General features: G+C 44.6%; 1 protein-coding gene across 1 annotated transcript in view; it reads right to left on the reverse strand.

Annotated features, from left to right (window-relative positions):
• Nucleotides 1-949: 949 nt before the first annotated feature.
• The window catches only part of znf385c (zinc finger protein 385C), a 49,561-nt gene continuing 24,899 nt past the window's right edge, over nt 950-25,611 (reverse strand). Inside the window, exons 2-9 of the mRNA XM_056407744.1 lie at nt 24,288-24,439; nt 18,774-18,884; nt 14,744-14,957; nt 8,252-8,611; nt 7,934-8,121; nt 6,344-6,442; nt 5,790-5,879; nt 950-3,989 (exon numbers count right to left, since the gene is read on the reverse strand). Of these exons, the coding sequence (XP_056263719.1) occupies nt 3,759-3,989; nt 5,790-5,879; nt 6,344-6,442; nt 7,934-8,121; nt 8,252-8,611; nt 14,744-14,957; nt 18,774-18,884; nt 24,288-24,439 (1,445 nt within the window). The 3' untranslated portion in view covers nt 950-3,758. The remainder of the gene's footprint in view (nt 3,990-5,789; nt 5,880-6,343; nt 6,443-7,933; nt 8,122-8,251; nt 8,612-14,743; nt 14,958-18,773; nt 18,885-24,287; nt 24,440-25,611) is intronic.

Raw genomic sequence — 25,611 nt, forward strand, 5'->3', positions numbered from 1 at the left:
TATTTTAAAAATATTTCTATATATATATAAAATACATTATATATATATAAAATACATATATGTATGTATATATATATATATTTGATTTATATATATATATATAAATTTTTTTGTGGCCCTCTATTGGCCCGTCGCCACTAGATAAGAGTCACAGTTAATCACCATGAAGACGCTCCTCTGCTCGCCTTGAAGTTGCCTTTAGGGATGAACACTGTATCATGTCGGCATGCACACAGCTGCTCGACAATCCAAGTGAATTCATAGTCTCGGAAGCAAATGTTTCCGCAGCCACTAAAGCCATTTGAGAGAACAACGCACTCTAGGATGGCCATCTGGGGAGAATCATCTGCAGATAAAGGAGATCAGAGCCTGTCTGGATGCCACATCAGCCTCTCAGGTGTATGATTCTATATCGCCCCTCTGTGTGCCACAGATGCAACAGAGCTCAGGCGCTCTCATCCATTTGCCTTCACCGTCACATCTTGGCTAAACGTCGGCTCGGCTGTCACAAGGTTCCTGCAAATGGCTGGAAAAATGAGTAGAGCGGTGGTTTGCCACATAAGCAGATGCTGTGAGGCCGTCGCAGACTTTCAGAGGAGCCAGCAGCTTCTGCACCTGCAAACTCAGGAACACAATCAGTCGTTTTATTTGCTGACTCTCATATCTGGACGTGCTCAGGTTTGACCGTTGGATTAATGAACAGTATTTTGTGTCAGTGATGCCTTTTCTCTTTTCCCTGCGTGACTCAACTCAACCAAACATAATTCAAACAAAAAAAGTGCAATTTCTGAGCATCTCTGCTAATCCGAGCATTCATTTTGTCGATGTTTATTCATTAGCGATCATCTGGTTTTCTCTCGGTATGTTTCTTCACACACCCACACCCAGATTGCCACCGCTCGAGTAGCAAACTGGGACGTTCACACACACAGTCAGTCATAAAAATATATGTTTTTACAAGTTCTAAAAGCTTTATTTTCCAAAATCCATCCCTTGTCCCCTCTGTGGTACAGCACTGTAAATATCGTATTTGTTGTCCTTCAATCCATCCATGTGTACAGTGTTTCCTGCTCTAGAGCTATGGAGGGATACCCTGAATGGATGGTCATGTTAGCATTTGCCCAACCTGTCACCCCTGAGAAGGCCTGGCTAATGTGACTTTTGGATATTTATCTAAAAAGGCCTTGAATTACATTATTAATTCAGTCACAAGGAGAAAAACAAAAAAAGATCACTCACAAAAACTTTTGTTTTAAATATTTTCTGTTGTACTTAAAAAAACCAAAAATAAAACATGTTGTCAAAACCATGTAAATAAACAAACAAAGAACAAAAGAAAGCAAAGCATTTTTCATTTCCCTGTGTGCTGTACAGAGCCTACAATAACGTAATCTCCTCTCCTCTATGATAGCAGTTATGATAACAATAGCAACTCTGATAAAATCTCTATAGTTCCTCTATGATTTCTACATATAATTTGCCTTATCTAGATTATTTTTTCGTTTAAAGAAAGATTCACTTCTTTAGGCCAGAGTTCCCACTGCGCGAAACAAAAACACAGTGAATATTAAAGGCTGGCTGGTTCACTGAGTAGCGTGACGGGGAGCATCACATCAGTATGGCCTCGCTTACCCAGAGAGACTTGGGGCTCCTTAAACAGAAATACACATACATGATCAAAGGGTTTGGGTTTTGGAGAAGCACGAGCACCGGATGGCCATTACAGGGTTTATACGACAGATGGCACTGCTGCATCACAGACGACTATACGTATTGCACAATGAGAAATGCATAGGATCTGCTCCGTTACTACTATACATGATTTGGATTGAGTGATGAAGGATGACGCTCACGATCACAGTCCTCATGAGACGTTGCCAACAGTTCATTGTTGGCAGAGGGAGAGCTGAGAGTTCGTAGATATCCTCGTGTGTTAGTGTGTGTGTGTGTGTGTGTGTGGGGGGGCATTAACAACAATATGACGGTTGATGTTGCACACGTGACACTTGTCCCAAAACACTTTGTCTCCGATGTCATTTTTGCTAAGTTGGAAGTCACTCGAAAGTACTCCCGCTCCACTGAAAAGTGGAAACCGCAATGTCATATGGCGCCGAAGGGGCCGGAACGGCTCGGCCCGGGGGCCCAACGCGTGGAGACGGAGGGCAGAACACCCTCAGGACGACCCGCGTTTCAGAGTTGGGGCCCCTGGCTGTGATGGAGACAGTAATACATGGTTACAGGCGTGTACAGTATAGAGTAGATAAAGCCATCGACACACTGAACACACTTCATAGACATGAACATACTGAACGTATTGCTTTGAGTGCGAGACTTGTCTTGGTTATGGATTAAACCATAAAGTAAACAATCCCACCCGATTGTTATTTTCTCTTTCAAATTAAATTGAGATGCAACAACAGACACGCCGAGGGCAAAACGTAGGCAAATATCAAACACAAGTTTCATTGCTTTTGTCAGTAAAATCCTGTTTTTAAAGGTGCTTTTAATGTGGTTGCCATGGCACTGTGCTTTGTTCACTCCCACGCAGGCGCTGCGACAGGATGTCAATCAAGACGTGGTCACCGTCATCACAACTGAGCTCTGAAACCCTCTGAAGTCTTCAAAGTTATCCATTGTGTTTTCATTCTGTGTGTGTGTAAGTGTACGTGTTTGTGTTGCTCCTCCTCCTCCTCCTCCTCCTCATTTCATGCTGAGATCACTCCGCAAAAAATCAAGGGCAACAGCGATGCGCCAGCGTGGTGGAGGAGGGAAGGGAAAGAAAAAGAGCAGTCACCAGGGGAATGAAATGATGGTGCTTTGCAATGTAAGACATCCGTGGCTGCGAGAACGACTTTGTGACGCGAGCTTTGCGGGAACATAATGTTCAGGCTGCATGAATGATTCACCGAAGGGAGAAAAAAAAAGACTCCAAAGAGACATTTGGAAATTGATCAAAGTCGAGTTGACAAGCTGACCTTCTCTGGATACTAATGAGTGCTTAATCCTGCGGATACAGGACAGAAAAAATAAATAAATCTAAGTGGGTTATGACGGTGGCGGTGACTCAGAAAGTAAAGTTGTGAGATGAATCAGAGTTGTAATTTATGCAATTTTACACACCACTCACAGGGATGATGACCGCCATAACCAACGAGAAACATGACAGCAAGTGGCCTCACATGGTCCTTTAGGGTTGTTGATTGAAAACACTGGTCAATGAGAGCTCTGTCCAGACATATGAGGAGGCCTCTGGTGCAGCTGCTTCAATGACCTATGACCCTCCCACCTTTCATGAAACCCTCAAACCAATAAGTTAAAAAAAAAAACGTTTTAAAAGAGCATCAAGTAAAGGGACCTTATTTTGTGGCAACCACACTAAACATACATCGAGACATGTCTATATTTTTCTCTCTAATAAATTACACAATAATATAATAATCCAGACCACGTTGACCCATGAAATGGCTATAAAAGCGGCCTCTGTGCACCAGTCACTGTCTGGAGGCCTGTCCTGCTCCTAGGGTCATGATAAGAGGAGCAGAAAGAAGGCATGATGGGGGATCTGGGCCTTTACGATAGGAACAGCTCTCAGGCCTAATGGCCTACTGAGCATCAGGACTTGTGCACTCTTTCCATTGTAAGTCAGGCGGGCTGCATAGTTTGCGTGTGGCCTCGGTCATGTGGGTCACACTGGAGGAGAGGCCTGGGGTTTGGCACAGGGACAAGGGTGGAGCTCAATCAGGAAGTGGGCCAAGTCTTTAGTAGGGGGAGAAGAGGAAGGGCGTGTGTGTGGCACGCAGCGGCCCCGGGGCCGGCCGGAACAGTGCGGGGCCCAGGAAGGGGTTCTGGATGAAGGTGGTGGTGCCCACCGGGTGGCGCAGAGCCAGTGGGTTAGTAGCCATTGTGCACAGGGCTGGGTGGGTGAGGGGCCCGGGCAGGAAGCCAGTTGTCAAGCTCTTGGTCAGCTGCTTCTGCAAGGCCAGTTTGGTCTGCAGAGGACAGGAGGGAGAACACAATGAGGTCAAACATGTTCAGCACACATAGAGGATGCATTTGTATACATTGCTCAACTAGATACCATCCATCAGGGTTAGCGTGTTGCATCCTCTCTGGAACAAACACACACGTGTAATGATACAAAGACTCTGAGAAGAGAGTCTGAGCTTTAGAAATGAACGAAATCAAGAGACCCAGCTGATGTTCTGCATTCTCATGTCACCTTTTTCAGTCAAACATGTCCCTTAATGGAAATCTACATTAGCACATGGGATTCTCCAGAATAAAACAGAATTAGAATACACCTTAGAAGGTACAGTATACTTTTCTCACTAGCCAATCAGAGCAGACTATGATTTTTAGAGAGGATGACTTAAAAAGACAGGCGGTAAATCCAAGGGTGTTTAGACAGTAGGAGAAAAATAATGTTTTCTGAACATTAAAGCATGTAAACATGTTCTTGTAGAAACCTAAAAATAAATATGATATGTCCCCTTGAACAATCATGTCAATTTGTCTGTCAGTTTGGTGACTACTACAACACCAAAGAGCCTCAGAAGCCATTGCTATACGTAGAGCAGCATTTCAAAATGCATCCTCCTTGAATTTGTGAACAAATCACAATACAATAAAATAGTTACTGAATAAAACATTTGGACCATGAACTCAAAATCGAATCGATTCAAGATTGTATCGTCAGGTTTCTTAACAACGTAATCTTTAGCTTCCTCCTCTTGTCATCGGCACACAGAACAGACCCTCGGGCTCTGTGATTGGACGAGCTCCATCAAAGCTGTGGAGTGGCCGAACATTACCTGAAGGAAAACATTATGGTGTGTTTTGTCCTCCAGAAACCAAGGCCACCTGGAATAACTCCTTCCCCTTCGATACTCTATTGACATGCCCCTCGGGAGAAAATAAAATGGGTAGCACATCGTGTAAAATACACAAACCAAAAGGACCAATCAGAACTACACTCAAAGAAATGACTCATTGGATGAACTCAATTAAATTGTTGGCAGGTTTTCCATCCAATAATTATATGCAACTCCAACTCAAATTTAGCACATCAGTGCAATAAAATGTAATTAAGTTAGACCAACTCATTTGTATCAAATACATCTAAAATAAAATTACGATATTCATTAAATTAAATTAGTGTTTGTCCAACTCAAAATATACACTCACGAACTAACAAAATATGCAAACTCCACCCAGAAGGAACACCACGACCGGGACTTGAACCCACGGCCCTCTGGCTGTGAGGCGACAGTGCTAGCCACTACACCACCGTACAGCCATGAAAGTGTGTTCACCTCATGCAAACAACTGATTTTCAGCTGGCGCATGCGCAAAGGGTAGTCCTCAATGAAACACATTTATTTTGAGTTGATATGCACACCATCTAACCTAAATAAATCTAATAAATGAAAGAATTCATACATTTTGTGTTACACCCATTAAATATAAATATCTATTTTTGTAATTGATTTATTTAAATGTATCAAACAATATTTAAATGTGTCACCTCTAAGAAGGGCTTGAATCGTTTTTGTGAGTGTAACCTAAATAAATCTAATAAATGAAAGTATTCCTACATTTTGTGTTACACCCATTCAATATAAATATCTTCGTTTTGTAATTGATTTATTTAAATGTATCAAACAATATTTAAATGTGTCACCTCTAAGAAGGGCTTGAATCGTTTTTTTGAGTGTATCCCTTGAATAGAAACACCTAAACTTCAGCCATCTGAAGCTCTCACCCCAAGACTCGCTTCTCCTGCCACTGACCTGTGAGGAGAGGGAGGTGAGATTGTACTGGCTGAAGGCTTTCTTCATGGCAGACACAGCCACGCCTGCATAGCTACTCCATCTCAGGCTCTGTTGGATGGAGGAGGAGGAGGAGGAGGAGGAGAGATAGGGAGGTGTTTATATGACAGGAGAAGACAAGTGATTAATGTGCTGATTCAGGCTGCTGATGTCAGAGCTGGTCAGTGCTATTCTCGACTAGTCTCCGGGGTGGAGGACTCAACAGTGTGCTTAACCTCTGTGACAGCACGCCGAGTCCCTGAGCTCCACGTAACCAGATCTGTGTCTCTGTTTCTTCTCTGCATGTCTGCTTGAGCTGGGGTCAAACCAGTTTACTGTAACTGGAGATTAATTCAAACTGGGGTTTACAAAAAAATGCATTCATTCACAAGCCGGACTGAATTTATTCCACACGGCATGTTGGTGTCTATCTGCTGTCGTAGAAAAAGGCATTTATGATGTGCTTGTGTTCCTCCAGTGTGTGCGCACTAAGTTTATTTCGGCGTGTTTGTCCGTGTCTCGATGCCGAGACTTACCGCAAAGCTGGTGCTCGGCTGGCTCTTGCTGTGGGGCGTGAACTTGGGTTTGGGTGGTTTTCCGGCCAGCCGATCCTTGTGCCTCCTGCTGTTCATGTGCTGCCGAGACCAGGGAAAAATACCATCAGCGCGCTAACAACATCTGTTGCGCCACAGTGGTACAACTTCAAATGTTAACTGCTGATTAATAATGGATAAATTACACAGCGAGTAGGACTGAAGTCCAGAGAAATGAGATCGCTTTACTTTCTAGGGCTGCCACATAATCTCCTTCCCTGGCTGCGCTACTAAGAGGCTTCTGTCCTCCTGGGATAGAGGTTGTTGATGTAAGGTCGGCCTGGATGCTCACACACGCCAGCATATCCTGTGTCTTTCCATCATTCCACTGCAGCGGAGGCAAAGTCTCCAAGACAATCCCTTCACTCACATGTCGTATTTAATGAACATCAAAAGGGGAGAAATTGCCTCCCGAACCTGGTTCCATGCCAATGTAACCAGAAATGAAATACAGGCGGCATTAGTAGCTTTCAATATGGAGTGATAAATTAATGCCTGCTCACTGAAGGGCTTTGCAGTTAGTTATAGCATCAGATGTTATCTGTCTAATGCCGCTGGAAAGTCCTCAGCACTCGCAATCTGCTTTAAATGGCTTCGTTCACGTGGCTGTAAAATGAACGCGCTGCTTTGAGTTGAGCCAAGGTCTTTGAAACCCCATCATGCATATGAACCATGTTAACACACAGCATTTGTGATCGCTTTTACACGAGTGACATTTGAGGTCAGTCCGGTCTAAGTTCAATGTGTAATATCTCCTCATGCGTCAGGTAATTGCGAATCATGTGCAGTTAGTTGTGTGACCACATCATCCGTCTGCGGAGGTGAGCGAATTATATGCTACATCTCCTCCTCCGCCTAAAGTGATTGGGCAAGAGTGCTTTCCCCCGACAGAGTCAACAGTGCTTTAATGCACTTTTGGACAAAATCATAGCGGGTAAGCGACACTCTCACTTAGTACGCCGTGACAAATCCGCACGGCTTCTCAAAAGAACCCGCTTCCTTCCTCATCTTTCGTTTCGTACAGCGCAGGAAGGAGAGGAAAGTCCCAGAGTGACACATTTCTGTCCATGTCTGTGTCACATGACGCCACCGGCCATGTGAAGAAGGACTCCACATCCGTTTAGTTTGGACCAACTCTTGTCTCAAAGTGGACCAGTTGTTCTTTCACAGAGGCCTCTGACGAAACCTACACTGTAGATCACAGATGTCAAACACAAGGCCCGCGGGCCGAATCGGGCCCGCCACGTCATTTTGTGCTTTTATTTTGAAGGTTTCAAATTAAATGGATTTATATTATAATATTAGAGAAATGTTCTTATGTACAATATTTCTACCCTCGAATAAACAAATGCAAAGAGAGTTATTCAACAATATGTTTCGGGAGTAGTTTATACAACCGGCCCTTTAAGAGGGCGGCCGTGATGCTGATGTGGCCCACACTGAAAATGAGTTTGACACCCCTGCTGTAGATAGTGAGACGTTAAACGATGGGCGAGGCACATATACGTAATATGTCTTTCCTTTGACACGCACCTGGCTGAGCTGGGTCTCAGAGTTCACAAAGATCTCACACACTTCACAATGAAAGTTCTTGCTGGGCACCCCGACGCTGCCTTTGCTCGCCAGCCTCTTGCTCTTGCAGCCGGCGCGGGCCGCCACCACCTTCCCCCTGCGCCGGGGCAGAACACTGTGACCTTCCAGCATCAGCTTGTGCTTTGTACCTGGTGGAGAGAGCCGGCAGGTTTGTGATGGTTCACATTAAATAATCATACAGCTATGTATTTAATGCTCAGATGTTCAGTAAGAAATGTAAACGCCTTGAATTAAAGGCTTTTCTTCTTCTTTTTTTACCAGTGTTGTGTGCATCCAGTTGGGAGGTGGAGTTGACGGTGACTTTGCAGACAGGACAATGGAGGTGAGCCTTGCTCTTTTTGGGGTCCTTGTCCTCGTCTGTTCGCGGCACCTCCTTCACGCTGAACGTGTCCCCATTGCCGCCTGACTCGTTGACGGGTCCCACGGCCTCGATAGCCTCCGGGACCTCGGTGTCTGAGGCGGTCTCAGAGAGGTGTGAGGAAGGCGATACCTGTGTGATGGAAAGGGTGACCACCTCCACGGAGGAAACCTCGAACACCGGTGTCTGCATGAGTGAGCTGCCGGGAATCTCTTCAAGCTTTTCCTCCAGGTCGGCTGGCTCTGGGTCAGACAGGAGACCTGCATACACGGTAAAGGACAACATCAGCAAGTTGTGGGTCATTTAAACCTGTTTTTATTTTCTCTGATGACATGCAAGGAATGGAAACACAGTGTCCATTTTCTCAAGGAGTTCAATTTAGTATGTGTTCTGACAATATACAATGTTCATTGTAGAGCTTCCCTATATACAGCTCTATCTTTTATGTAGCTATAGGAACAGAATGAGATGCTAATAGTGGTTTATAGCGATACAATGAGGTTATTTCATCAGGATTATTAGATCACGGCATCGTGCCAGTTAGTACCGGTGGGACTGAACCAAAGCTGTAAATGTATGTGCCGGACAATGAGCTAAAACTGGCTCTAAAGTACGGCGAATGAAAAAAAAAGGATGTTACTAAATACCTTTTGGTTAGTTTTTGAGTAATTAGTGGTAATGTCATTACTTTCTTTCAATATGCAATTCGTAATTTACTACATCAAAATAAATGAAATTGCTCAACACTGATTAAAACCTTTTTTTAATCGCATACCAACTCAGGATGATGTCTGGAAAAAAAAGACAACGAGTCTTAATAAATCAGCACAACTCGCTTTAGATTGGAAAATACGAAGTCGGCTGAATTAATTGTATCTTTTATTCTTTTTTAGTGCTGTGAAAAATAACGCGTTAACTCAGTTAATTCAATTACAGGTTTAACTAGTTATTTTTTTTAAACGCATTTAACGCATGCGCAGAATGAGCTTCCAATCCGTCTGTTGTTGGTCGTCGGGACGAAAAAAAAGTCACTTGCAAAATGAGCTTCCAATACACCACTTCAATCTGAACTCTGTCCACTCTCATGCAGACGGTCTGTTCATCGGTAATGATCCTTCCGCAGGTTCACCTCCGGAAACCTTGTTACGACTTCTACTTCCTGTAGATCAGGGGTCTCAACACGTCGATCGCGACCTGCCAGTCGATCGCGGCGTAGTGTCGGTAGATCGCATGACATTAAAAAGATTGGCCCGCCCCCTGACATGTTCTCTAGAGCACGTCTTTGTTCTTTTATTAAACTAAACGTCTGTTGTTGATCGTATCTCCACAGCAGCATGTCATTTCTGTCTCTTCGCGTTGCGTTAACACTTATCGATCTCCGTCTCGCGCGTCGCAGAGCTCCGTGCGCGCGCATCGGGACCGAGCAAAAACAAAGTCACTTGTCAACCTGTCCCCGTGTCCGTGTCGGTGAGGTTTCAGCTTTGCAACGGTGTCCCCGCCGTCCCTTTCATCACGGCCCAGTTCATGAAGAAAACCCACACAGTCAGTTTGCCTCAGCAGCTGCTAGAGGAAGACTAGAGGCCTTTAGATTGTATCATGGTGGAGTTAATGGTTGACAAACAAGAGAAAAATGTTCTGTTTAACCCTCCTGTTACCTTTACATTTACTAACATATTTTACCCTCGGGGTCAATTTGACCCCAGCAATTAAAACCTCCAGAAAATTATTAGAATTAATATTGCTTCCCAAGTTTAAGTGTGAGGTACTTTATGTTTGTTTGTTGACTACCTAAATTGCCCTTTAAATAAATAAAAAAGTTGATATTTCTTATATGTTTGACACAGTGAAAAACAGCCTGGGGTCTAATTGACCCCAAAGAACACCGACATTAAACATTGAATGGGGTCAAATTGACCCGAAAGGTAACAGGAGGGTTAAACATTCTGTTTAGGATGAAGATGTATTAATGTTCCATATGGAAGAAAACTGCTAAATAACTGCTGAGTTGCAGCACCATTGTATAGAAGAATGTATAAATGTATATATCCGTCTTTTGTCATAAATCTCTATGTTCTCACAAAATATACCGAGAATATCGGTAATATGTGATTAATCATGATTAATCCACACAAACCTGTGATTAACCTGATTAAAATTTTTAATCGTTTCACAGTCCTATTCTTTTTACAATATAGTATCCAGCATTGTGCTTTTAGAGCATCGGTTTGAAACGACGTGGCGCAGACTAGATTACTGTTGGTGTGGCCAGTAAATGCCATCAGCCTCCTGCCGCCCTCCTTTCTCCCTCACTAGTCAAGCATCAAGTGGCCCAGGAGTCGCAGTCAATATAAACAAACCCATCGACCGCTGGGCGCGGGCCGATAAGTCACTGGAGTTCTATTACACATCTCCCCTTCGCCCCGAGGCCCTCCCGAGGGAGTCGCTCACACACTTCACCTCGGAGCACTTTGCGCGACACGCTCGTGGAATATCTCCATTTCATTCGGTGTGCTTTCTCCCCGCACACATTTACACAACCCTCCCCTGTGCAACTCCGCTCCATTGATTTTCCCATCTAAGTCTCAGTTAGTAAATTCATCATTGGAGATAAGGTTCTTCCTCTCTCATTCCACGATGAGACAGTCCCCTCGCTGTAATGAGCGTGACCCCGCAGGGATTTGAGTTCCCCTGTTGGGGATTGAGATGGGGTCGTAGGTATGCTCCTGAGCTTATGTGAAAGACAGGGCCACCGGAGAAGTCTCTGGAGGGGACTGATATTGATCAATTGACAGAGGAAGACATGGTTGGAATCAAACCCTCAAAAATCCAAAATACTCAAATCCTGAAGGACTTCATTCAGCCAATAATCATTCAGCCAATAATCATTCAACCAATAATCATTCAGCTTTCCCAGCTGAAGTTAAGATATTGAAACTTTTTAAAAAGCCCACATTATAACAGTGAAAAAAAATCATCGATGAATCTATACTCTGTTACTTTGTGCTATTAATAAAGCACTCACCAAGAAGATGAAGACTCATTACAGCTATTTGTCAAGCAACAGTACCAAACTGGTCCACTGCACTAGTCCATCTCTTCAAGTAAACAAAAGAAATGTAAAAACAATGCTCAGGGTATGTGAATTTGTGACGATCTATCTCATAATTTTGACTTTCTATTAGTGTTTTTATTGTTTATCATGACTAACGTTTCATTATCTTTTTTGTTTTCTTTTCCTGGCAGAAATAGCCCTCCCTTGATTCTGGTTCCCCCAATGGAAGGATTTGCTCCTACTCTCTTATTATATTATTGTAAATTAAGGGTGTCGCAATAAACCAGTTTTGACGTTAGCTGTGATATAAAAAAAAAAAAAAATACGTGTTCATAATTGACATATTATGATATTGTGTAAACAATCCATTGCTTCTTATATAATTGTATATGTAGTTAAATATTATATCCACTTCCTTATACTGGTATGTTGTGTGCAATAAAAGAAACAAAGTGCACAGTAACAAAAGTCGAGGATTAATTTGTCATCACAATTGAATTTCGTTTAAAAAAATATATTTTGAACCTAGATATCGCTGAAAAAACTAAAGATAAATACCAAGACTGTTCAACACACTCCCTTACAAAAGCTTGTTTATCCATTTATTAGTTGTCCCATTTGCTCTCTGGCCATCCTCATGATGAGAGCAACTGCCACCAAAATTGGCAAACTGTCAGACGAAAGGCCGGCGTATTGGCAGCATAACAAAACGCTTCCCCCTCTGCGGGGGAGGACTACACCGCTGAAGATGATGGATAGTTGGATCAATGTTACGGAGGCAATCATCAGTTTTATTTAACTTTAAATAATACAATTCATGCTTTAAACAGTCCAATTAACGAGGCTTCTAGAGGGTAAACACAACGGATGATATCTCGGTTCGGCAGTTTGATCCATTGAGAATTTCAACCAAAGCCAAACGGCAAATGAATATAAGTTTGGGCCTCATTAGGCACACACTCGCACACGCATTCAGACGGCGGCCACTCGGTTTAGTGAGCGAGCGCTGATCCGAGGCAGCCTCAGAGCATAAACAACTTCCTGGGGGTGGAGGAAACGAAATCGGTGCTTTAAATCATCATTGCGACGGAGACGGGCCGAGTCCCCGTGAAGACGGTCTCAACGGCAGAGCCAATCAAAGCAGAGGGTGATTGATGCTCGTCCCCACTGATGCGGGCCCTCTGTCTCTGGGCATCGCTGCTCTCTCACTCCCTCCCTTTGTCGGCCTGCGACGTGGTTTCTCAGCATCGATTAGTCCCTTCACACTCAGTCGTCTCTTCTCCTCCCCTCCTCTATGGATGAACTGGAACTCTTAATAACAGAATATCTCCAGGAAGTCAGAGACGCTGCTGGTAGTTCAACATCCCGGCCGTCCCCATTGGTGACGAGGTTGTGTTCAAGGCCCTGCGTTGTGCTCATTTTGCGATTACATTTATATTATATGACATGAGTTCTGCTATTTCTCCGTGACAAAGGCTCCATCTTAATTACCAGGTCCACTCGCCTCTGATAGAAGTGCAATTTGGGATTCATAATTTGCTCTCGAGGACCTTCAAAAAGGTGCTCTTTGAACTCCATCCAGCAACTCCACAGCCAGAAGGATTCGTACGAATGGTCCAGGCCTCCGACGTCTGGATATGCATCTGTGGACATTTTAATGGGGCTGAAAAGGCTGCCCTTGTGTTTATTGTGCGCCAGACAGAGAGGAGCAGCCGACAGTTGTGTTATTGGTTCCTGATGGGAGACAATGTGAGCATTTCCCTCAGACAGTTCCACCAGCCTTTAGTTTCATGGCAGACATAACTCATTTCATAGAGTGTTAATTTGGAACGCGGTTCCATTCCAGGTTGGCATTGTGGTGCGTGCCAACACTGGCACGCACTGCTGCATTTTAATTTCACATTAGGCCAATCACACAATTGGGCTTATTAAATATGTTCCTCCTCACAAAATTGCCTTGGAACTGTAAAATTGTTCACAGCATACACACTCGCCAGGACTTATCTACTTTCTCTTCCCCTCCATGCTGTCTTTCTCTCTCTTTCTCTCATTTCATCTTATCTTTCTCTTTCCCACTCGTCGTCTCGTTTCGTCTCCAGTGCTGCTTCCTTCTTTCAGAGCTTTCTTTCGCCACGGCGGAATATTAAAATGAGATTTGATGAGAGTGTTATCGGGCTCCCAGTCTTTTGTCCACTTTCTCCTTTTCTGAAGGAGACTGCGAGTGCTGAAGGCGAAAAAGTGTGCGTGTGTGTGTGTGTATCCACGTGCACACTAGCCTGTCTACGGGGGGTGGGGTGGGTCTCCCTCTGCGCAGCACCTTCATATCTCCTCTCGGATATTCCATCGAGCACCCGAGTGCATTGAGAATTCTGCTCCGATAGTGATATTCTGCGAGGCAGGGTAAGTGGAGGAGAGGAGAAGAAGGCAAGTAGAAGAGAGGGAGGGAAGACTGCTCTCCTCCCTCATCACCTTGGCTGGATAAGTGAAAAGTGTGGACCCAGACGAGTGCAACTCGAGCAGGTAATGGGCTCACTGCAGGCAAAATGACATCGGAGCAATCGGTGCTTTCCAAGTTAAAGTTGCAGGCTTGCCGTGTGGAAAAGTCAACGTTCCCGTTCTGCTGAAAGGAAACCAATGCACTCCTCTTTCTTAATCAAAAGATAAAATGTCTATATTTACACCACCAATGTTAAAACATGTGAACTGCTTGGTGAAAGAAGATAAGTGCCTTTGATTTCTTTCAACTTTTGTTTCGATGTTGACAGCCTCTGAAAACTATCGCCACTATTTCACACCCTCTCATCTCAGCCAGCACCGCGTGTCGTTCTTTTCATGCCGCACAAATACACCAATTATAGCTTCTACAACTACCCTCTTTATCTAACCGATAGGAGAGAGCAGGGTAGTCAAGCAGTGGAAATTAAGAAGCAAAGGGGGTAAAAGCGAAGCCGGTGAGGCTTCCATCGATCTCAGCCAGCCCCTTTATTTACACAACATCTCTTGCTCCCAGACATCCCACAATCCCACAGCTTCGGAGTCCACCATCCATCACAAGGCTCAGGGACATGGGGCCGGGTCAGAGGGGTTTTAGGGGTATGGTGTGGGTCGAAATTGCTGAGCTGCGAATGCACAGAAACACAGAGGATAGGAGGGCAAGAGGGTGAAGGATAAGGTGGACAGAAGATGTAATCTCACCGAGTGGTGGATGGAGCGCAGGGACAGAGATAAGGGAGACCAACATATGCGGGAAGAGGAGGAGGAGGAGGAGGAGGATGGAAGCTGTCAATGACGTGAGGAGGAAGATAGAGTGATCATCAAGAGATGCTTTCTGTTGACTGACCCGCTCCCTCCATTGAGCTGGTTTCCATGAGCGCAGGTAGAGCCGCCTCAGACGTGGACCTCTTGCAAATGTCCCGCTCCCGGTCTTTGTCTCGGTCCCTCTCCCTTCCTGTGGACGAGGCCTCCCCGGCTCGTCGCTGCCGGTTCTTCTGGGTCGCCATAGCCTTGAGCTTGCGGGCGTGCTTGTGGCCTTTATAGTGGGCCTCTGCTTGGTTCTGCAGGAAGGAAAAAAAACTGGTTAGAAGGGGAAAACAAAAATGAGTGTTTGACTCTATGGATTGTGTGCTGGAAGGACTGGAGCCCACGTGCAGTAAATGTTAAAATGCATGAATGTTCGCTCTCCTGCAGGCATAAACCGGCTGCAAGGACGAGAGTCTGTTTCCACCTGATAACGGAGCTGGCACACTGGGAGGCCAGAGGTATAATTGCAAGCGTAATATGCAACAAGAGTGAGGATCCCATCTCCACGACTACCCTATTAATGTGCATTGTGAGAGTCAGCCTCTGCAAATCCTGGACGCGTGGCAACACACGCACACACGCACACACACACACACACACACATACACACACACATGCGATAAACACAGTCACACAATTTTCCCTCCAGGAGGATCCAGCTTTCCCTTCTCATTCTCATCATTATCACGGTCCTGTTCAATCCGAAAACAAAGCACCTGTTGTACGAGCAACCGTGGTTACATAGGAATAGCAGAGAAATCAATACAGAGAGAACTCATTAAAAGCCAAAACAACCTCAAGGACACAGTTATAGAGGGAAGGAGCAGGACTGGAACCAGCTGGCTAAATGAGGAGTTTAACTTTAATGTTCCCAAATACCACAAAACATAGAGACTACTAGGTAGTATGGATATTTTCATACCATCAATATTTAGGTGATACATGGATTAAGGGGGAAGGATTCAGTATAAAGGGTGTTTTGACATGTGGAGCTAGGTAAGTCTTTTCCTCCTCTGCTGCGATGCTTCCTTCCAAACTCTCATCCAGATTTAATTCTTCGTGAAATAAATCGTGCAAATCCCTAAATATAAAACAAGTTGAGGAAAGGGTTTGGACTATATGTTGAAGGGATGATAAATAAACGCAAGCAGTAAATGGCAAAAAAATAAAGCAAAATGTGGATTTCAATCCATATAGCGTGAGTAATACATAAGATTATTGCTGTGCAGAGGTTCCAGGTACACGTCCGAGCCATGCGTTAGCCCTCAGCAGCCCGGGGAAGGAGTTACACATGTGCACTTAGAGAGCCTCGCGGTGTGGTGGCAGCCGCTGAATAAAGTGGCTGTCAAAGTGGCTGTAAAAACAAGTCAGACACTTCAGCGCATCGCGTGATTGATCTGCCGCGAAAAGGCTTTAGAGATTATCCTGATGTGATGAATTCAGCCAGTGGCTTCTTCGCCACCAGTGCCTCCGTCCAATGGAGGCAGAGACCCACGGTGTGACATGAGCTTTGGTTTTCACGCCACCAGCAGGATGCAGCACTCTTCTGAGGGATTCTCCATTGTCCAGGGATTGAGCAATCCTTCGGCTCAGAGTGAACAGTGGACTGTGTGCGGTGCATCGTGTGATGTTGAGTGGGCGTGGACCATGTCGCTCTGGAACGGTGCTGAACCCTCTCTCCCATGATGCCTTGCTTGTAGCACAAAGCCATGAAACATAACAGATCTGGTTTGCTTAATTCAATTTGAATGTTGAAGTGCATGTTTCAACGCAAGTCACTAAAAAGTGTAAGATTGGGGGTAATCATATGTTGCATTTCATAAATGTGCCAGTCGCAGCGGTGCTATAAATACATGTCGCCTAATTATGTTCCATTATGTTATCACAATGTAAGAATTGGAAATACGATGAACCAGAGGAAAGACATGAAATGGAAAATGTCTGCAGGTACGAGAGTGGAAGACAAACTGATTTTTCATGAGCACACACACGCGCGAACACACACACACACACACACACACACACACACACACACACACACACACACACACACACACACACACACACACACACACACACACACACACACACACAGCGTGAAACAACATCCAAACAAACAACATCAAGCCCTTTTCAGAAGCTATTAACAGACAAAATTCATCCCATCTTTTTGACTGTTAAAGAAAATAAAAAACGAAATATGTAACACACAATGTCTAGATAGCAACACGTCCTCAAACCATTTAATTTCCTTTATCGGAAGCTTCACAGCAGAAAGGCCCAAGGCAACCAGAGTCTACCGAGGTGTTCCTCTCGTGTGAAACTAAAGGAATACTTTGCCATTTTGGATAATATGCTAAATGACTTTCTTGCAGAGAGTCATATGGATCATCATAACGCCATATGGTGATAGTGATGACAAGACTCAAGGAAGTCACTTTATCTGAAAAGTAATAGTCAGGCACACGACTCCCTGCACCCAGCAGTGATGTCACAGTGCGCTGACACACCCTGGAGGTAGGGGAACAGCTGAAAACAAATGTTCAGCTGCTGTTAAATTGCTCTTTCAGGTAAATGTGTGCTCTCCGGAGCAACAGAGGAAGCTTACTTTTGTTCCCCTTTGAGGATTATGCACAAGTATAACTGGGTATAATATGCTAGAAAACTCAGAGGGGGCTACATGGAGGTGTCAGGAAAGTATTCGTGGTCTCGGAGCGACAGATAAAGCCACAGTCAGACCTGACACTCCTCTTTAAGTCAGGATTGTCTCTCCAGTGGGCGAGGAGCACGACTGAGTCTCCCCTCCCCCTCAGCTCCCTTCCCCTGTGCCTCAGCCCTTCTTTGAAGATGAAGTAAAACATGTTTTAACTAGAATGGGCACTCGGTAGAGCGCATACCTTCGCATATCACAGGATTGGCCATTGAATTATGAACATTTTGGCATTAGTTGCATGCCAATTGGATACAAATTGACCGTGCTATGGTAAAAAGATGATTTTGACCTATCCATGACCTTGACCTTTGACCCGATTGATCCCAAAATCTAATCAAATGGTCCCCGGATAATAACCAATCATCCCACAAAATGTCATGCGATTCAAGAGGATGTTGACCTTTTCATGACCTTGACCTTGACCTTTGACCCGATTGATCCGAAAATCTAATCAAATGGTCCCCGGATAATAACCAATCATCCCACCAAATTGCATGCGATTTGGTTTAAAAAAAAATTGTTATGCGAATAACACGCATACAAATAAATAAATAAATAAATACACGGCGATCAAAACATAACCTTCCGCATTTTCAATGCGAAGGTAAAAAGTGTGTCTCAGCGTGTGTGTGGACTTTACAGTGCCAGACGAGAAGTCTTAAGGCCTTCTGGACTACTATCTGTTTGTTTATGTGAATATTCATAAACTGTCGTGGGATTTTTGCCTGTGCGTCTCCGTCTATGCATGTGTGTGTTTGTATGTGTGTGTGTGTGTGCTCGAGTGCACATGTTTGCCAGCCTACAGTATGTGTGTATTTGTGTGCGCGTGCTTAGAGTGGCAAGGATGGGAGAAATGGAACGAGGAGCCGAGAACGCAGCTTTCTGCTGTGGCTGCTGATTGCCTCTGCTCTTAAGGACAAGTGAAAGCTCTCCCTGCTGTCGAATGGTACCAAAACAACACACAGGTTTCAGTGAAGCGGAAACTTTAGACTTATATGTACACATAACGAGAAAAAAACCTTGAAATGACCCTTACCTTTTACATGCATGTACAGAAAGGGCTCCACTTACAGTTGTTTAGCTGTGCATACAGACACACTCATGTCTGTATGCACAGCCAAACGCACAGTCAGTGAGGGGCGGCCATATAAAAAAAAAAATGACATTCAAGAAGATAGCAGAGGCACAAAACAAACTAATTATGTTCTTTGAGACTAGCTAGACATACTTTTTTTTAGTACAGATTGCATTCATGTTGAAAATCACTCAGTCTGGCATTTCGTCTCTTTCTCTCTCTCCTTGTCCCACAAACTCTCCACATTTCCCATGAACGCCGAGGCACGAACACATTTCTTACCGTTGAGTTAAAGCGCAGGTGGCAAATGTTGCAGGAGATAATTTGTTTCTTCTTGAGTGGCTGAGGGACACCGAATGTGTGGTTGATCACTGCCTTCTGGACCGGGTCCATCTGAGGGACAGAAAGAAAAGGCCGATACAAACCACATCAGTTCTATGCGATTTTATTTTCCCAAATGAGAAATGCCACAACTGAGCTTATTCCCCAGACAGACCAGACACGATTCAATCTTATGTCCTCCAGTGCAGGGGTGGGCATATGTTTTTATTTTGGGCCCCATATAAAGAAAAATACAAGGCCAAACAACAGTAATTGTGTAGTTTTTAACGAGTTAGCAGAAATAGCTAAATATTGTTTTCTTGTTTGTTTGTGGCCCGAGTGCCAACTGAAATGATTTAGCTACAGCAGAATGTAATGGGGAAATATTCTCAAATATTTGTGAAAAATGGCACTAATGTTGAGAAATATACAGAACACAGACCGAAAATTCCTCGTTGGAGATGAAAGTCGGCGCTAAAACTAAAGCAGGGACAACAGCCCTGAAATGAACTTTATCTTCGCAATGGTTGAAATGTTCAGTTTTTGTTGAATCTGTTTTGGAGAGGTGATGTTTCAACAATATGATTATCTTGCAGCTGGGAGTGTCTACCCGTGAAAGCTGAGCAGGTTTATTGCATAAATCTGGAACAAATAAACATGTCACAGCATGAGGTTCATGACCTTGTGATGCGAGGAGGATTTCTCTGTTTCAGGGACAGTGTGCGATACAGGAAACTGACCAGTGGCTGTATTTTATTTAGTTACTGTTAGAAAAGAGAAAAGGCAGAAGTGCATTAAGCGTGGCACTGACGCACTTCTTATGATGCACTGGAGGGATAACCAGCTCGGATGAATAGCTAGCTCGGAGAGGAGTGGAAGGCCGACTTTATACATCTCAACGATATCGAATGCCAGCTAATTAAGTGTTGCTTGTGAGCTGTGCCAGATCGAACGTAATGTGACTGTAATAAGTACAAATGTAAGTATATTCAGGCTGATGGAAATGCTTTGCAACAAAAGATGGCTGCTTACTTTCTTCTGCTTTATTACTTACAGTGACGTCAACAGGTGCGATCAACGAGCCATGAGTGCATTCAGTAGCAAGAAAAACCAATTCAACATATATACATGAAAAATATATATATAGAGAGATAAATCCTTGACCAACATGAACAAAGATAAACAAGCTTGGCCCACCGCCTGGAGATGCTCATTCAGCAGTTTATACATTAATGCAATTGAGCTATTGCCTTTAATACTCCCACACAATCAAACATTTATATCCTATTTCTACAAGACATATTTTATGTTTCAAAAGGCTTTTTACGATGATAATATATATCTTTAAAAATGTTCTGCTTTGAAAACATTAATTTACAATGTCAATGCATACTCATTTCACACATGGTGTTTTCTCTTATTAGCTTAAACGGACCTCCTCCTGTTTGTGCACAATGTGCTTGATTGACATCTCCCCCAGTCAAACAATACTCAGTATTTATTTATATATATTATATTGTTTGTGTGCTGTTGCAACAGTTCCTGTTTCTACTTCAGTGAACTGACTGATAGCATCTGTGCCTGCTATATTTAAGTGACCCGAAAGCACCTATGAACGTTTGAGTCACTTTATTGTGCACCTGAGTCCTTTTGTGTTCAGCAATACAATTAGAAGAACACATTTTTATTCCAGTACATCTGTGGCTGTTAGCTGTTGGCTCTTGATTGCAGACGCAGTAAAGACAGGAGACATTTTGGCGTGGAACTCTTTTGTGTGTGTGTGTGTGTGTGTGTCTCTGTGTTTTGATAGTAATTAAGATGTGTGTCACTTTCATTCTTCGCTCATGCATTGCAGGCATGTGAACATCATCGGTACCCCTGCTCTCACAGGGTGGAATGTATGAACAGAGCTCCACCTTTTTTAATTTAACATCCGGAACTCAGAAATGGGCCCGAGGCAAGACGGGCCCCACCCTGTATTAGTGCCCTGGTGTCCAGGATGGAAATGTGATGCAAGTTTAATAGAACGTTACACCCACCCAAAACGGATGGATTTCTGTAAGTGACAGGAGTGTTCAGAGAGCTGCTGGGTGCCTATGATATTTGCCGTTTGACCTTTTTAGAGATTGTTCAGAGTGTAATAATTTAAAGAGATCAAGTACTGGCAGAGCCGTTGCACTGCAGATGGAAGTCTCCCGTTGTGTGAGTGTGTATGTAGACCCCACCATCGCCCTGCACCACAATGTGCATACTGTGTGGAATATAATTCAAGCATCATAGACCGGCACGTGCACAGACATTTTGGGGGGCAGGTGCTCAAACCCCCAAAAAAGGGCATTTATTGCAAAAAAAGTTTTCTGAGTTGAAACATAAGCAACATTACACTAATTATGCGGTCCTCGACCTGCGCTTCCTCTGGGCAGGATTAGACAGCTAGCTTACATTTTCCCTATGAATAAATATGAATTATTACATGGAAACGACTGTACAAGAGTTCTGATTGGCTAATGGGTAGTCATGTAATTTTTTTTATAAAAGCCCCGTCAGATATCAAAACACATTAGAAGGGAATTGATGACAGAGAAAGTAATTTTTATTCTTAAATACTGATGAATTAAGAAGATATTTGTCTCCAGAAAAACGGTCATTTTTCTCATCCAGGGCAAAAGGGCCGGTGCTTGAGGACCACTAGGCGTCTATCTGTGCCTGATCATAGAGTCAGGTACATGGTGCAGTGACATTGATCTGGTGCTTAACTATCGATGAAAACCTACGCCACAGGTATCTATGAGTGATTCCTGTTACCCCCCCGATGTAGATGATATGTTCAGCTTTATTCTTCACGCTTCTCTCCAGACCGGCGCTGCAGGATGAGTATGTGTGTTCTTAACCCGGCTGCATTGGCCTGTTGTTACAAGTCTGGCTACAGATGGTATTTAAATATAGTTAAGAGTTCATTGTAATCCCAGTGATGCGACTGTCTAATACATTCGGAGTCAGTGCAGACCAGAGGGAAGTGTCTGGAGAGAGTTTTGGGCAGACTAATTCAATTAGAACTGCCTGTGAATAGACTGCAGACAGGCCCAGAACGGCATACTATCAACAGTCAAGTGAAAGCCAAGGCTTCATTAGAAGGTCTGCGTGCCACGACAACAGCTGATGTAATTGTGTATCACATATAACAATCATCTTGGATCTCTCCCCGGGGCGGTCCATTCCTCTGCTCGGTGACTGCGGAGGGCGAAGTTCTCGCGCAGAGTTGGACCCCCCCGCCGGCTCTACAGAGATCAAGCAGTGTTGGCGTGTTGATGGCGGTCATCATGGCGCACTGCCGCATTGCTGACACACGAGCCGAGGCAGATCCCTCCGTACCGCACAAAGAGTTTGTGCCATGCCCAAGGCGGCCGCCTCTGTGCAACAGTGGAGTCAAGAAGGCCAGGTGTGAGAGGGAACACAAACACAGACGACACCGAAACCTCCACGCTGAAGGTGTATCTTCCCCTAAGGGCCATCTTGGCCTTTGTTGCTTTATTTTGGCCTCTTCTGCCCGACTCAGAGCCACCTCTGGGAGCAACTGACTCCTCCGTTCACCAGCCAAAGCCGGACTGTTGAAACTTAGCTCTCCTTCTCTTCTGCTGCCCTCTTTCCAGGAGGGCAGGCTGCACACAGCTATTTGTTTTAGGAAGAGAAGAATGTGGCCATTGTCCGGCTGCAGCCACCCTGAACCGACTGCTATAAATGAGTCTTTTGTCCGAGCCCTCCGTCCTCCCCCGCCATCCCGGTGCAGACAGAACTTATCCTGCGCCGGGCGGCTGAGACCGTGATGGGGTTTAATGGTAGGTAGAAAGAAAGAGGGAGAGAGAGACAGAGAGAGAGAGCAGCGGGAGGGGGAGAAGGGAATGTAAGAAGGGACACCGGGGGAACCGGAGGGTATTTAGTTTGGAGACAGGTGCATTCATCTTCTCCCCTGCACACATAAGGGACAACATGTGCCTGATCAGGGCTACGGGAACCTGCAGGGGCGCCTCGTTGAATGGACTTTGTGATTAATGCCACAGCTGCGCTGTGAGACTGTGTGTTATGGAGGCTAATCATCTCCTCCCGGGACTGAAGCGACATTGATTTGATACTATTTTTACAGTTATCACAATTTCTGCATTATGGTTGTGCCGGATTCCACGTCCTACTGCGAGTTGTATTAAATATCCGAGTGACTGAAAGACTGAATATAATTGCAACTCTGCAATTTTGATGTTTCTGCATTTATCAATATTCTTTAAAAATAAACCATTTCCTATTTTCCAAATTCTTACAATACATTGTCTGTGGGTTGCCACACATTGTTTACATCAGACCACCTGAGGGCCAGAACAGAACGGCAAGGCCAAGACGTCGGTTTGAGAATAAAAACAGAAATGTTCTCACTGAAACATAAGCTTTACGAACAGAGACAAAACACTGACAAGAGAGCTGCCCTACTGCCTCTACCACAAATACATGATTTAATGTTGCCTCTGTTGCCAGGCATGCTCAACCCTCCATAGGGCAGGGCAGCAGGACAAATGAGCAGGTCGGAGACCCCCAACGTACACACATTCACGTCATACAGCACACGTGTGTACACTCCCTCACACATCCAGCTATTGTGTGTGTCTCTCTCTCTCTCTCTCTCGATCTCGATCTTTTTTTTCGCTTGGTTTGAAAAGGTGTAAAGTGTATGCTGGAGCGAAAGCTGCGGCTTATGTTTCATTTACAGACCACGGAACTGGAGATGGTTGTACAGTGTGCGACGAGTAAAGGGAACACACACACACACACACACACACACCCTCATGCACAAGCACACGCGCGTAAAACTGGGATCAAAGAAACCAGAAGTGCCTACACACACACGCGCGCACACAAAACGACAATGGGGATAGCGCTGGTAAGTAAAGGATCAAAGATACAGGCACAAGCTGCGAGCCCTGAAGAGTTTGCTGCTGAGGCTTGAAACCCAGGAATAAGGGTCTCATCTGTTGAGATGCTGATACTGAGGGGACAACCGGGCTGCTCAGAGAGGACGCACTGCTGGCATAAAGATTAGCATCCCAAATGAAGGTAAAGCCTCTGCAGAGACAGCCGGAGAGTTTATGGAACGAGTATTTGAATCTACGGTCTGGCAGAATAGCAATAAGGACATGGTTTTATAGCCCTGTCTGTTTTTATACCTCTCACTGATCACGAGGTTGAGTATTGACACTAAATTCATGAAGTATTTGGATCGCAACCCCGACCCATAAAATGAAGGTTGTTCCCGGTTGCGCCATGCTTGTTGGGGGTTGACGTGACTTTCGATCGATACCATGCAAGATGGGAAAAGGCAAAATGTTGGTACGATATTTAGTCTCTGCTTGAGACCGTAGTTCCTCATGGATAGATATACTCGCTACATTTCCCACGACATCAGGTGCCGGAGAGTCGTCACACACTCACCGTGCTAAAGTTGGGGAAGAGGCTGAGGGGGGAGGACCCATTGAGTCTGAAGGGCAGGAGGTGTTTGAGGTCGAGTTGAGGCTGCAGAGGCTGCAGGGGCCGTCCCGGCATGGGGAAGGAGGCCAGAAGGGACCTGCCCTGGGCCAATGTACCTGGAGAACACAAAGACAGAGATGTGAGAGGAAACAACGGGACTTGTTAACACAGGGGGCCATTTCTGTCCCACTGCGATTGGAGGAGTCGAGCAGAACTGAAGGCTTCCAAAAGGTCAGGTGCTCAGAGGAGGCCTGACTTTGATTAATTTGGTACCAGAGGCACCATTACACCTCCAGCTGACATCCAACTCACATTGTACAATGTGTGTGTGTGTGTGTGTGTGTGTGTGTTACTCTTCTTATGCAGACAATAGGAGAATGTACACTGGCACTTTTGCTGGAGACGTAATACTCCCATCACCCCAATTTCCCAGGCGGATCCCCCAAAGACAAGTCACCAGTCCTCATGTGCATACACACACACACACACATATCATTTAATTACTGATTTATTGGCGAAGGAAAGGTGCCTGTGCGAGGGCGAAGATGGGAGATATCGGATTTCAAATGGACCAGGGATGAAGAGATTTCTAATTTTCCGCTTGGCTGCGTTTCAGTGCACCGGTGTGCTCACTCGGGCACAGGCACTTATCTCAGCACCAGGATCAATCATCAGTGTCAGCTGCGGGTCACCGTGGCCACACCAACGTATGGCTATCATGCGAGTCTCACTGCAACACACACAACACCCCCAACCCACAGTGAGGTGGTAGTACTCGATACTTTGACGCGATAACAAACACCGCAGACGAAAAAAAGCAATCGCTGATCTTACAATAATACCAGCGCCCAAGAAACAAAGAAAAACAGTGGCCAAGAAAAGAGCTGCTTCATCTCAGAAAAAAGGGGAGATGTGTAAGATGGTGGGATAAAAAAAGGTCAAGACAATTGATAATTGATAATATATTCATAGGCGAGTGCATCGTGAATAATACTATATTTACTATCACTGTGAGAAAAGACGGACAACACAGTTTTGGCACATTGAACTCAAACAGACAGAAATTGATCTTCAATCTTAAATAGAAGTTACTAATCTTCCCTGAATCTAAACCCTGTGGACTTGAGAACTACCTTTGCAAAGTGGCGCGCCGTATTTCTCGCTCGAGCCAATCAGAGCCGACTGGGCTTCTACGGGCGGGTTCTTAAAGAGACACTTACACAGAGCATTTCAGACAGAGGGTAAACACAGGTCAAATCAGACAGACAGTATGAGCAGAAATGTGTTT

The sequence above is a fragment of the Pseudoliparis swirei genome, chromosome 23 (genome assembly GCF_029220125.1).
Source record: "Pseudoliparis swirei isolate HS2019 ecotype Mariana Trench chromosome 23, NWPU_hadal_v1, whole genome shotgun sequence".
NCBI classification, from domain to species: domain Eukaryota; kingdom Metazoa; phylum Chordata; class Actinopteri; order Perciformes; family Liparidae; genus Pseudoliparis; species Pseudoliparis swirei.